Source organism: Acanthopagrus latus, chromosome 17 (genome assembly GCF_904848185.1).
Source record: "Acanthopagrus latus isolate v.2019 chromosome 17, fAcaLat1.1, whole genome shotgun sequence".
Taxonomy (NCBI): domain Eukaryota; kingdom Metazoa; phylum Chordata; class Actinopteri; order Spariformes; family Sparidae; genus Acanthopagrus; species Acanthopagrus latus.
The window spans coordinates 6,881,111-6,895,737 of NC_051055.1; the positions used below are offsets into that span (position 1 = coordinate 6,881,111).

At 45.8% G+C, this 14,627-nt stretch overlaps 1 protein-coding gene across 41 annotated transcripts in view; it reads right to left on the reverse strand.

Moving 5' to 3' along the window:
• Positions 1-13,711, reverse strand: part of rims2a (regulating synaptic membrane exocytosis 2a) — a 156,239-nt gene extending 142,528 nt beyond the window's left edge. For 10 of the 41 annotated variants that reach the window (XM_037074151.1, XM_037074137.1, XM_037074143.1 and 7 more), the window contains exons 1-2: positions 12,435-13,707; positions 11,558-11,779 (exon numbers count right to left, since the gene is read on the reverse strand). In XM_037074151.1, coding sequence (XP_036930046.1) covers positions 11,558-11,763 — 206 coding nt within the window. In that variant the 5' untranslated portion in view covers positions 11,764-11,779; positions 12,435-13,707. Of the gene's footprint in view, positions 1-11,557; positions 11,780-12,434 lie in introns of all 41 variants that reach the window. The other 31 variants (XM_037074150.1, XM_037074145.1, XM_037074149.1 and 28 more) reach the window with 9 other exon arrangements.
• Between the last annotated feature and the right edge of the window lie 916 nt (positions 13,712-14,627).

Sequence of the window (14,627 nt, forward strand, 5' to 3'; positions counted from 1 at the left end):
AACACGCAAGACCACGAGAACCAAGCAACCATGAATACGAATCTGTGGAATAATGCATTTAAAGCGCCGACAAAGCCACCTCCCGCCCTAGGCAGTGTGAGCAGTGGTCTATATGCCGTACAGTATGTCCTAGTGTAGGTTACATGGCAGCGCCTGTGTGTAAGGTTCAAACAGTGGGCTTATATAAGGGCCACGGCTGCATTAGTGACGTTATGATAACGGCTGCTCTTTATCCTCCCCTATTTATGTCAGTCGGCTGGCTCTATAATCTACCTACAGCAGCATCTACTGTACGTGTAAAGCAGTGTAATGCTTCTAAACATCCAACTTGTCATCCCTGCCAGACCTCTGACAACAATAACCAATTCAAACGGACGGGGGGGAATTATGATGGCACTAAACAGCAAGTAAAGTTACAATATAAATAGCTTGCAGGGCAACAGGAAATAATAACAATAATAATAATAAAGCGACCAGGTTCAGAGCATTATCACAAACAACAGTCCGGTTACTTATTGTTTTTTCTAAAAGAAAATAAACCTTCTGATGTGAGCAGCGATTGCATAAGCAAATGTAAAGTTTCAGAATCACTGCACCAATCATTACATAATAAATTCTGCTGTCTGGTTGTGGGGCCTCCACGGAGCTAATGTGTGCGAGCGCGTGGGCGTTTCATTGAGAGTGTACTACGTCTGTGCGCGCGTGTCGGATGAATACAGGGAGGCTGCTTTTGTTTATAGAGCGCGCCGGACGGTTTGAGTTTTTTGGGCCACACAAAGGCGTATTAGGAGGACTGGCTAGGCGGCGCGCACGTGTTTGAGTCACCAGCTTGCACCTGCTCCGACCAGCTGAGTCTTGAATGAGCAGAACAGACACACAAACACACGCGGGGAAGGAAAGATTAGAGCGCCCTGTGTAAACTACCGTTAGTAAATATACCGGCTCACACACAGCGTGAAGCGTGTGGGGGGGGACTTTTAACCAGTCCATTTTATTGCCTGTTTTAACATTCATTCAGGTTTAGTAGCAGCTCTGACACTCACATACCTCATCATTTCATCATTTAAATGAGGAAAATGTCACCATAATCCACATTTTAGGCCTATATCCAACACACCTTCCCATCTAGTCTCTCAATACAGGGTCAAAATCTAGGACAAAATACCAAACAGGGGTCTGAGCTGTGTTGTTGTAAAACTAGCTTATTTTGGGTGTTACTTGACCAAAAATAGGTCTTATTAAGGTGGCCCATATGAAATGCATGCGCTTGCATTTCTGGGGTGAGTCTAACTTTACTAAAGCTGTGTCTGACAAACTTAAGAAGAACTCCTTTAGAAGCAGCAACATTGACTTGAGCTAATGTGCTAAAAGGATGTTAGCTGAGCAGCTGTGGCCGTATTAGCAGTTAGCATGCTGAGAGGCCTGCTTGGCTAGATGTGAAACTATCTTAAAGGTTTTTGCTGTCATTAACAAAAAACATGTGTTTATACTTGATTAGAATATCAGCCTACTTAACTGACAGACTTTGACTTCAGACTTTGACTTTGAAGGAGCTACGAAGGAAAGGGGAGCTCAGCTGGGCAACCACTGTACCTGGACCCAGACAAGAGGCAGAAAATAAAATAGGGGATAGATTCATTGTAAACTTAAACACCTGAATGTGAAATAATAGTTCAACATTGCGGCTAATACATTTTGTTGCTGTCTTTACAGGAGTTTTATGAGAAGGTACATACCGCTCTGCCTTTATTGTCTGTATACACTGCATAAAGATAGAGCTAGCAGGATATTAGCTTATTATAAAGACTGCACCCAGGAAGCTCTAAATTTAGAGGTTATATATCTGTTTGTGTATGGATTCAACAAACAAGATAGCATATTAATTAATGAGCTCTTACATGGAGTGATTACACTTTTAAAAAAGAGCCAGGCGAGCTGTGTCCACCTGCTACCTGTCTGTATGTTATGCTTAGCTAATCTCCAACTGCACATTAAGCACTTTTTTCCTAAAAATGTAACCATTAATCTATCCAATATCCCAAAATGAGTAACATTAACATTCAACAGCAAGCTTGTTTACTATGCAGCGGAGTCTTAAAGTCTGACTTTGTTTGATACCTCACAAACTAGCATGTTTGCAGTCGGTTCTACCTGAGTGCCCCCAGCCTGCTGAGCTGTGACACATTATGACAACTTGTTCATAAGTCAACCAGCAAATAACAACATCTCCACAGAGTTTTGTGGGACACATATGCATATATCTTTTTAGTTACTGGCTGCTACAACTTGCTGTAGATATTGAACAACAAGGTAATAAATGAGCATGCTCAGAACAAGCCACACAGAGTGTGGTTATTGATATTAGTAAAGTGGGGTGAGATAACACAATGCAAACAGTAATAATAAATGGACTAAAAAAAGGGTCATAATAAAGTTAAGTAAAACACGCAAACAAGCCTTCCCTCAGTACTCCTTAAGAAGCTATACCCCCATAATTAGCGAGGACAACAACATGAACAACTGAGTGAGATGACCAAAAGAGAAAATGGCAGTGTCTGCCGCCTGATGCTAAGCTAGCCTCAATAAGAAACATCCCATAGGTGATGACGTGTTATTACAAGAGGAAGGACGTGAGGTCTGCTGAAGCAGGTGAGTATTTTTCAACCAAGCTGGCAAAGTAATATCTCTGATGTTATTTACATGTCTTTATGGTGTAGCTGTGTTGCCTGGATGCTTGCAAGTGTGCTGGATTAGAACCACTGACTGCGTCTTTGAGAAGGAATTCATCAGCTATGTTGATTGCTCTAAATGTATACTCTCTTCATGAGGAGGTCTTCTATCTTGCTGGTGGTTGAAGTTTGCCCTATCAGCTCCTTTGCGTTGCTGCCTGGCTCCCTTGAATGCCTAAATGACCCCAGGCCTTGCTGCCTGTTTAGATGCCTGGCTGCTTGCCGGCCACTGCAGAAAGCTGAATGTCTCCACTATTAATAGTCCAACTAACAGCATGAGGGTTCTTACGCTTTGAGTGCAATCAGCTTGAGTTGACCTGGCGCCACGCTCCACCTTTGGTAACTGGCCACTGACCATCCTCGCAACTGTCTTTCTCTATCCAGGTATGTCTGTTTCTTTCTTCTGCAGCACAGACCGCCACACTACGAAGGGATTCACAAATCTAGAGTTGACGGTTGTACAGCAGACTCGGTGTCACATGTTTGTGACTGATTTAGCTGATTCACACATCATCCACAGAATGACAACCAACTGGTATATCCTACTCAGAATGAAAGCCTGGATCATTTGAGCGCTCTGCCATACGGAGTGGAGAGATGTCTTTTTTTCTCTCTCTCTGACCTTTCAGGGTTCAACAATCATAAAACAAACCCTGAGGGAATGTGACAGGGGGAGAGAAAAGTCACCACACCTCACCGTCCGTAGTATCTGCTCTGACAAAGCACCTGTCCCACAGCCTTCCCTTTACAGTTTCACCGACAAATACGTTTCCTCAATTAGTGTGTGCAACACCGAGGCCGTGAGTGTGCTGCGCTGGATTTGTCTCAAGTGTGTCGTCACAATATCCCACGGTTTTTACAGACACATTTAACATCAGTGCTGCCAGCAAGCACGTTAGCAGGCACATATGTTCCTCAGAAGCACTAGGCTTCCCTCAGAGGGTCAGATGCTGTATATCTTCCTCTACATTGACTCTACTCAGGGTGGATGGGGACGGGGGATGGGCAATAAAAGTGATAAAGTGGCCCCTTCCTCGGTGCCTTTCGCTCTCACATTTCCACTCTCTGTGCCCTCGTTGGCTCAGGCTACCTTTTTGCGCCGTATATTTGCCTCCTTTTTTCTGTTTTCCACCCTCCATAAGCGACTGTTCAGCTCTATCTGCATTTGTATTGCATTGTCTCAATGAGGCCACTCTCTGCACAGCATGCTGGGAGGCTTATGTAACAGCAGGCCAGATGTTCTAGTGCTGGAGCTGTGGTTCTGTTCGGACTCAGTCCAGGAACACAAGTCACTAATGTTGCAATCATTTGGGGAAGGTAAGCCACTGGATCACAGTTTTGAAATACATTTTCATAAGCAAAGCTGGAGGTTTGAACTGCTGACCTTAATATACAAGGTATCTGCTTATGATGTTACCAGTCCAACATTAACTGCCTAAAGTCAGTCAATAATCAAAAAGCTGCAGCAGCTTAAGGCACTGTTGACTAATCATTTAACACATACAGCAAAAAGGGATCGCCTCGCGTGTGCTGCAGTGTGCACTTTATCATACATTGCCATAAAAATACAACACTACTTTTGGTACGTAATCCAACCTACTTCTCATTCCAAAATATTTTCCCACTGTCATGTTTCGCCAAGGGCATTTCAAATTGCGCAGCCAGGGGCAGGAAAATCCCTTCAAACTTTGCTTGAGGGATAAAAGCCCAGAAGAGAATAAAAACCTATGCTGACAAATGCAGATGTTATTTAGAACAAAGCCCTGAGAGACAATGGGGCCCGGCACTGTGCTGTGTGCCACGCAAGAGAATAGCAGGCTATGGGAGATGGCAGGCTGATTGCTCTGTCAATGAGGACTGAGGCTGTCATATCAGCAGCGAGACCTGATAGCATCTCAGACGTCAATGTCTCTCCTCTCATTTTCTCTCTGATGTTCTCTTCTCCTTTCCTGTCCTCCCGTCCCTTCTCATTTCCTCTCCTCTCTCCCATGCTAACCTGCCCTGCACTCTCCTCTCGTCCTGCCCTCCTGTCTCCCTTTTCTCCTCTGTCTCTGCTTATCCTCACGTGTCCTCTCTCCACTCCTCAAATCATCCCAGAAAACAAACAAAACTGACAATGAACTGATCCTGGTAACAAGTTTCGCTTGCGTAGCCAAAGCCTGATTGAACCTCCCCTGTGACGTAGAGCTGTGCTATCCAAAAAACTATTAAAAATACATCAATGAGTTCTTAGTACTACTGGTGACATGTTCTTTTATTAACCTGAACATGAGCACTGTAGTTTATTTTCAGCCCATCACACATACACTGTCCTAAAAATAGTCCCCAACAAATGCATATTTACTCCTGTGTGAGTGATGTTAGCTAAAATTACCACTCCCAGCTGAAATAACCCAGCCTTTTTAAATCTGCAGAAATCAATATCTTTAAGTGAACAACTGTTCAAATGGCTATGTGTAATGTGAAAGGTGAGGATTATCACGCCACCCCACAGTCACGGAGCATCGTTCAGCTCACTGTATTTGTTGTAGCACCATCAAACTTCACTGTTTCGCTTCAGTCTCACCAACTCTCATCAACCTCCTGCCTCCTCATATTCCACAAAGAAATCTGTACATCACCTGCCCAGCACTAAATGGGACTCTTACAAAGTTAGCAGCTGGTCAGCAAGCTAGAGGAAACATTGCATATTTCAAGAGCTGTATATTTATCTCGCATCCACCAGTTTGCAGGAAACACAACTTCAAATGCATGCAACTGAATGTGTATGCATCGACTGTTTGCTAACACGTTAGCCATGACAAACGTGTTACTGCACCAGCCCAGTACTACATGGCAGCCTCGCAAAGCTAGCAGCTAGCCAGTAAACACAGTAGTTTTAAGCAAGCTAAAGTTAACAGGATTGTTCTCAGTAAATGGTGTGGATGGGTTGGGGTCAGAGTGCCACAGACAGAGCAATGAAGCCAAAAAGTACAGAGAGACATGCTAAAACTTCACGTAATTTGTTATCCCCAAGAAAAAGATATACAAGAACAATAACATGTGCCTTTCCTACAGAGAAAATAGCAACGCTGTGACTTAGCCAAGGTAAATCTGTAGCATAGTTAGCCTACGCTCAGACACGTTCAGCCCAGTGGGGAGGTATGTACTACAGGACGACACAGAAAAGGCAAATGAAGAGAGAACAGCAGCATATACAAGTACAAGGCTAGAGGCAACCTGACTGATACAATAGGTTAATGGCTGAAATGTATAAAAAATAAAAAATAAAAAAAAGACAGATGGACAGGAGAGCACCAAAGGACCTCAACACTGCAGTAATGTAACTTCACTACCCATTATAGCACCGCTTACGAGCAACTTGTTAATATATAATATCATATATTATATATCATTTTAACAACGGCAATTGTGTTCTAACCAGATTTCCCCCGTCCGGCTGAGCCAAACTACTTGATAACACGCCAACCTTCCAGAACCAAAACACATTGTTACTTTAATTGGCATGATGATGTATTCATTTGGCGTGCTTTCTGCTTTATAGAGTCAAGACAGCATCCAGTCTTCCACTTTCTCTCTCTCTGTCTCTCTCTGTCTCTCTCTCCCTCCCTCTCTCTCTCTCTCTCTCCCTCCCTCTCTCCCTTGGGGAAAGTGATGGGGGATGGGAGTCTCTGGAACGAACGCTCATGACAGAATCTGCTCTTTGCATGGGAAGGCGAGTGAGCATGGGTGAGTGAGCTAAGGGAACACGAGGAAGGCAAGGAGAGAAGAAAGAGTGTGTGTGTATGTGTGCGTATGTGTGCGTGTGTGTGTGTGTGTGTGTGTGTGTGTGTGTGTGTGTATACTGTATATTGTCCAGTGGGAAGCTTCTGAGCATTGCCTCGCCTCATTTCACAACCATAGGTCTCTTTCTCTCTCTCTCTCTCTTTCTAAAAAAAAATTCAGACATGCTTTATTGGCATGAACATGACTAAGTACAGTATTGCAACAGCAGGTTGTACAAGGTTTACAGTGGGAGTACAATCATTTAGACTGTGAGAAAGCTACAAGATATTACCACACTGCACTGTATGCAGCAGTATGTCGTGTGTTACAGTATGTTACACAAATGTAATTACATCTTGAAGGAGCTCGGTGCAGTTTAAAGCGTTGTTTCGGTGGTTTTTACTCATGTTAGCCCTGCTTATGACTCTGATTTTGGAACAGAATTGGCTCCTACAGAGAACCAGGAAGTGTTGCTGTTCCTGTGGCGTACACAGCGGGTTTTTCCTTTGTGTTGCCAGGTTAAGCTGTGGTCACTTCATCTCTATTTAGTTACCGTGCCAGTTTTTTGGTCACTCATAGTGCTCAGTCTCAGTCTTAACATTGATGAACACATTAATAACATTTTTTTAATGCTTTGTTCACTGTAAAGCGTGTGTGTGTGTGTGTTTGTGTGCACGCGCTACCACTGCTCTCAGAGGGACTGAGATCCCACTGTATGGCCTCCGGGGACACAGGGGCCTCTCTGTAGCTCTAACCCCAGCTGGTACACTGAGCTCTCTAGCACTATCAGATAAATGACCTGGACAGGAGGGAAGAGGTGTGTGAGTGCAGTTGTGGTGGAGGAAGGAAGGGGGATGGGATGGGGGGGGTGTAACAGAAAAAGGAAATGGGATGTGATCAATCAAAGCTAATTCTAGGTCAATGCTCTTCACGCTGAACACACACACACACACACACACACACACACACACACCAACCCCCCCAGCACACCTTTCACAATAGCTGTGTTACATGCTAACCGGGCACACGTTTTATTTTCTAAATCAGGGTGGAAAAGAGCTGTTAATGGATGGGTCACTCAAAGTGCACTGGTCATAAAAAAAACAGGTGATTTTTAATTAGCGTCCCTGTTAGCTCCTAACTCTTTAATTAGTCCTGTGAACAATTAAATAATGAATACCTTGTGCATTCTCATCACTATTACCTCCTAGGGTGCAGTATAGTGTAAACAGAAATGAGTACTGTAAATAGTAACACTGTAACAGTGCACACAGCAGCTAAGGTAATATTCAAAATAGAGCCGGGATATATGGCATGAATTGAAAAGGCAACACGGCAATTCCACACTATCAGCTGATTCATTATATAGAGTAATACTCCAGGCCTGGGAAAATATTAAAAGTGATTGCAAGTTGAAAGACATGCACTGCAAAACATGTGTTTCCAGGCACGCGAGGGAATAATACAGAGCTCACATTAAGTTGCTTTCTGGGGAAAATACTGTAAAACTCAATACTATAAAAAAGAAAAGAAAAAAAACACTAATTTCTTTCAATATTGGCATCCCAGTGACAACATAATCTCAGATATTAGTCTTCGATTTAAAACCTCTAGATACAGCATACACAATGGGAACCTGGGGCATCCTTCATCTTGTGCAACAAAATATATGGTGGTGCCCAAATATATGGCAGAGCAGCAGACACCTCAGAGCCCGGGAATAGCTGCATCTCAGTGGGAGTCCCTTCTACGAGGCAGCCGGTATAATTAGCACTGTCAAAGGAGGTCCCCGAGCGAATGACACAGTCCCCCCAGTTGAACACTGTCACAAGGAAGAGGAGGGGCGTGGATATTTACTGGGATGTCAGTAGAGAGAGACTGGTCACCTAGAGGTCAAAGTATTGCCTTCGCTCTGTGCTGAGATAGTAAGCGTGCGCTTCAATATCAGCCCCTGCACTCATAATACAGGTAACACAATATGCAGCCCGAGAAACAGAAACAATGACAAAGCGTCAGAGGATAGAGGAGTTAGGATGGAGAACATTACTACCGCCTCCTGCTCCCCTCTCCTAGCCACCAAGCAGAACCAGGAAGCAGCCCTAGAGGGCTGGAGGAACAGGGAGAAAGGAGTAGTGGAGCCCGGGGTGTTCTGTGGGTCACCCCATCACAGGCAGCTGACGCCTGCCTGTGGGATACACAGCGTCTGGGTGGGTGGGGGTGGGGGTGGGGGTGGGGGTCCCATGACCATCATTACTGTACTGCTCAGAGACTCACTGATGCATGGGAAGCTGGGATAGCTCCAGTGTAGTCAGTTTAATGGAACAAATGCACCTGGAGCCATGCTTAATTGTGCACGTTCCTGTTAAGATTCTGAGCTGAATTCTGCGACTGCAGCTTTGATGAGCTTTCTAGGACAGAATTCTACGATTGAGCTTTAGATATGTAGAGCGCCGCCTAATGGACTTGAGGAAAAGGATCCTCGTTGGTGCAACACATCTTCTGCATACACGCGCGCACACACACACACACGCGTACAGGCCTGCTAAGAATGAGCAGGCTAAGAGAGAGTAGCTAATTACATGCGAGTCAGCAGCTCTGGATTTCCATCCACGCTCTCTGTAGCACCTCCAGTGAGATGACAGCAAGTTGGCAAGCCCTGCAGCTGGAGGCTTCTCTCTCCTCTCCATCCCTCCATCCTCCCAGGATTCCCTCTGTTAGATTACACACTTCGATGTTCAAACTGCCACTTTCCCGAAAAGCCATCCAAGCCGCTGTGGGATTGGACCGTGACCGTGACAGCGCAGACGCGCGGGCTATAGGGTTGGATGTTGCAGTGTGGGTGTTTGCTTCCGACATTAAACGCCACCAAGCATCCAATGACAAGTTAATCCACTGCAGTTGCACCTATGCCAGGGCTGAGCATATTAATGCTGCTTTAGGATACGTTGTGCTTGTGTGATTCATAGGTAAAGAAAGTGGGGATTTACTGTTTTGATGACTCATGGTGAGTCACCTTGCACGTATAGGAGGGAACACAGGGAAACTACTGCGTGAAATATTGAAGGAAAACTTTACTTGTGTGGCCAAAATGTGTCATGGGATCTTCTAAAGCACAACAAAATGGTGGCAGCCAGCCCTTAATATTAACTCTGTGTCTTTTGTCAGCTCATAAGCATCTGCAGTACAGGCCTGCCGGCGAGATAAAAACCCCAGGTAACCAAGGCACGCAGGATAGAAGCCACGCTGGAAACATAATTCTTATGCAAATCAGCGCACAAGCAATCGATACAAAGGCCTCTTTGACTGCCCTGTGTCTTGTATGCTTTCAGTTTGTGTGGCCTGCAATCAGAGTTACCTAACATTATGGTGAGACAGCCAGCCAGTCAGCCAGTCAGTCAGTCAGTCATGTCCCTCCTCAAAGAAGAGGCCTCTTCTGCCCATGCTCAGTCATGACAAGGCTTTGACATCACTGTCAGGCTAAGAGTGACTAAAACTGACAATCCCCTTTTACCTCAGAGAAAGAGAAATGAGGGGAAAAAAAAACACTCAGCTATTGGGGAGGGGAAGGGGTCAGGGTGGGGGGTGGAGGGTAGTGAAAGCAGGGAGAAGGCGGAAAAGGCCTGGATGATTCACACAGCACGCACCGCAGCGGCCGAGGTAGCCGTGTCTTGGAGTACATGAGTCATGTTTATCATGCAGCAGCACTAGGTTGGGATTGCACAACTTTCCCTCCATTAGGAATGCTGCCACGTTGGAATCATCCACCTGACGACGACGGGAAAACAACGAGCTCTAACTGCCACCTGGAAGGCTCTCCCCGTGATGGTCGTGCACATCTCTTACACACTAGTGTCACCAGCCATGCTGTGAGGCTGCAGCAACAGCGGAGCCTGCCAGTGATCTCTGGCAGAATATTGGACAGACACACTATTACTCATCGGTTGTCGGCCTGAGATGTGGCCAAATATTGAAGCTGAATTCCAAATAAAACAGGCCTAGCGCCACAATCTCCTGGCCGGTGAGCACGCAAGCATGTGCGGCGTCTTCATTGAAGGAGGAAAACTACGGGAAAAAATCAACAGGATGGGTGCGTTTAAGGCCCCCGCCCCGGATTCCTTCTCCTCTCATTAGCCCGGCTGACCAAAAGAGGGCCAAACCAAATGCTTTAATTAACAATGCATCAACTGAAAGTGAGTTTTAACGACCGGGGCAATACGGCGGGGTGTAATATTCCTCCATTAAAAAAAAAAAAGCAGAGTTATGGCTCACGCGGCAAAAGGTTAGAGAGCGATGATGGCGGAAACAGTCCGGTCCACCTTAAAAACTAAAACCCTACAGTGGACAGCGCCGTGGTGCTGAAACAGCTCCGAGCGACATCTGTACACAAGAGGAGCGGTGGGGGGGAGAGAGGGGGGGACGACGACGAAGGGGTGGGTGAGGGGGGGTGGGGGGGGACGACAGGAGACTTTAACGTTGAAATCACACACACACCGCGTGCGCCGTCGTCACGAAGGACACCTTAAATGATCCTTCCAGTGTCACATTGTGTAATCTCGGTGACGTTCGCGGGGAAAGGTTAAGCAATTTGGCGTGCTTTTTACGTGAAAATGGCGCCCGTTCGCTGCTAAACCCTGCCCATTATAGTACAGCTAACAGCTCCAACAAAAAGTGGAGGGGGGAGAAAAAAGAAAAGACAAAAAAAGGGGGGGGGGGGGCTGGAGTGTGTGCCGCATTATAAAAAACGATACTCGGCCATTCAAATAAAGTGTTCACTGAAAAAATAAATAAATAAATAAATAAGAAAGAAAGAGAGACGGAGGGAGTCAAGAGACGGCAACCCCAGCTCACCTTGGTCCCGTCGGCTAGTGGTCGACTATTTAAGCTCTGGCTTGGATGTCAAGAGGCAACATGATCCAGCAGCATCTCACAGAGAGACAATTATAGACACACACACACACACACACACACACACACACACACACACACACTGTAATAACAACCCACAAACACCCGGGGTTATTGACAGCCCCGACAGCTCCCCTCTCCAACCGCCTTTTCCTTACTTTAACATCGACTGTTCCTTCGCTTCCTCCTTCTTCTGTCGGTCCATGACACCGAGGATGATCTTCCTCTCATCCTCGGTGAGGTGGCTGAGGTCCGGCATCTCCGGCATGGCGCCGGCCGCTGAGGCAGCAGCAGCAGCGGCGGCAGCGGCAGCAGCAGCAGCAGCAGGGCCAGGGCCGCCCCGGGGCCCGTGTGGAGCAGACATCTTTTACACACAGTGGCTACAAATAAACGAGAAAAGCACCGTCAAGCAGCGGCAGCGGCATTGTGGACGATATTCATGCTAACATGTCATGCTGTCAGAATTCAGAAATTGGCGGTGAAAGGGAGTGTGTGTGCGTGTGTGTGTATGTGTGTGTGTGTGTGTGTTGGGGGGGGGGGGGGGTCGCTTCAGGCACCGTGGCTCTCAGAGACGGCATGGTGGTGGTGGTAGAGGGGGGGGAGTTATCATGCAACACAATCTCACCGCGCTGCAGGAATAAAGCGTCAAAAATATTAATTACAGGCTTCATCCTCATCTATTAACCGCTCGTAATGGAGTTGGGAGCGTAAATAACGCTGCAGCCGAGTGAGCGATGCCTGCACACGGAGAAGGGGGGGTAGGAGGGGGGGGCACATTCGCGGTACTCAAGCTGTTGCGGGGCTGAAACGCCAAATTTACACACACGCATGGAAATATCTGTTAAGATTAGAGGAACAGACGCCCTTAAAGGAAGCGGGAGCGCACACGGGCTGCGGGCTACAACCTTCGGGTATTCCACACACAAGCCTCCATCTATCCATCCATCCATCCATCCATCCCGGGGGTGAGAGAGGAAAAAAGTAGAAGTAGCAGGAAGAAGAAGAAGGAGGAGGAAAAAAGCAACCAACTCTTGCCTTTTATTTTGCAGTCATGTTAAATCCTGTCTAACCCATCGCTGCCATCCTCTAGTAAGGTTTCACTCGCATGTTGGAATAAAGGAAGGAAGGAAGGGGGGGGAGGTTTGCCCGGTCCCGTCCTTGTTTGTTTTTCTTTTTCGGAGTCCGTAACCCTCCTCCTCTGTCACTCCGGTTAGCTCGCTTTCCTCCAGGTTGGTAATTCTTGGAGATTTCTTAAATGCACAAAAATGGATGCAATGAGAGAGAGAGAGAGAGGGAGAGAGAGAGAGAGAGAGGGGAGAGAGATAGAGATGATGGGAGTGAAAGAGAGAGGGGGGGGAATCCAGATAGGAAGAAGAGGCGGAGCGATGGAAACACGTAGAAGAATAAAGCCGAGAGGACGCGCTGGATGTTCATTGACAGCAGGCGCACAGCAGCCGCAAAAACACGGACTGGAGGAGGGTGCTGTGTGCAGCTGGAGCAGCACTGTACACAGGAAGAGCCTGATGCATATTTCATAAGCAGATCATGAGCACTGTGGGAGTGAAAGGGGGGGGGGGGATGTGAAGTGGGGAGGATAAATACTGAGTATGACTAGTGACAGTGACCGTTACTGCAGGTGAGGCTGTGGTTCCGGGCAGCCCTGCTCTTATTTATTTAGAGTACAGCGCACGAGGCGCGTTGTTGCCAGATGATGGGAGAATTTTGGTGACGATGAATGGAGGGAATTAAAAGCTCAAGCGGTTACACAAGGCCCTGCCAGTTGTGTCGGGGAACAATATTTTCTGATGCAGAGAGAGTAACTGTTGGGTCGAACAAATAAAGACATGAGAGGAAGACGTCACCACTGACGATGCACAGATCGAATGATTGAAAAATAACTGGTAGATTCATTAATATTCAAACAACAACAACAAAAGCTTATTTCAAATAGTTTGTCAGTGAATATAGAAAAAAAAAAACATTGTGGATCACAGGTTGACTGAAAGAGGAAGAACAGCCACTTCACCATGTAAAGACACAAAATGGAGTTTGCAGCAGATCTTCACACAGATGCGTCTCCAGTCAGAACATCATGTCTGCATCAGCCTCTAAACAAAGCACAAGGTGACACTAATCCCTGACTCCTGCCCAGGTCCCTCCCTCTGATCCCTGACCCTTTCCCAAATACACCTTCCTCTCTCTTCCTCTTTCTCTCTCTCAGGTGGCAGCGCTGATGGGATTTGAAGGACGACAATAAGAAGATAGAGGCTCTAGCTCATCAGGGCTGTTAAGTAAATTAGCTCCTTTGCAGTGATCTGCTACAAGTCATACAACAAGATCACGATTTCTTCAGAATGACTCGTGTTCAGGACAACAATGTGGTTTAAAAGTTTATCATAATTACACAGCTTCAAATAAGAGGATTTGTCTCATATACATACAGATTTTTAGTTTGGTATGCGCTCTAAAATGCTAACTCGCCCATGGGTAGTTAGATGTTACAAAAAACTGAAGAGAAACTGGTGTTACTGCCGTGTGGTTGTATGTCTTAGTGCAGCAGTCAGGTGGCTGTTCCTGAGCTATACTGAGGAATAATGGCCAGGACATTTTATAAAGAATATTATGATGTCACAGTGAAGTTGACCTTTGACCTTTTGAATATAAAATGTGCTGATTTTACTTTATACACATTGTCATCCATTCTGACTGATATTTTTCACCTCAAAGCAATGAGCGACTGTATTTTTAGCTACATTTATAGACATAGCAGCCTGTTGTCACAGATACTGTTTGACAGAATGGCCTACTCTGTTCTCAATTAAATACAGAGGTAGTAGTCCATTCAGACGGATATTTTCTACCTGACAGGCTTATCCAAACCTTAAGCATAGATATAGGATCATGTATCCTATATTTAACTACATTTGTAGACAGCCAGTTCCGGTAGAATGACCAATTCTATTCATAAAGGGAACATATTATGAAAATCTCACTCTGTCAGTGCTCAGGCACATATATTTGGAAATAAGGACAGCCTGCCAATCCACAACCTGTTAAATAAACACCAAGTCTGTTTTTTTGTGGAATGCCTACGTGACCTTACTCTGGATTCAGCAAGAAATTCTGATTCCGGCCTCCTTCTTACGTAAGTGGGCAGCTTTTTCTACTAATACAGACCTCAACAGCCAACAGCTTGAGAAGTAATTTGTTTTTATCATATATACCAGA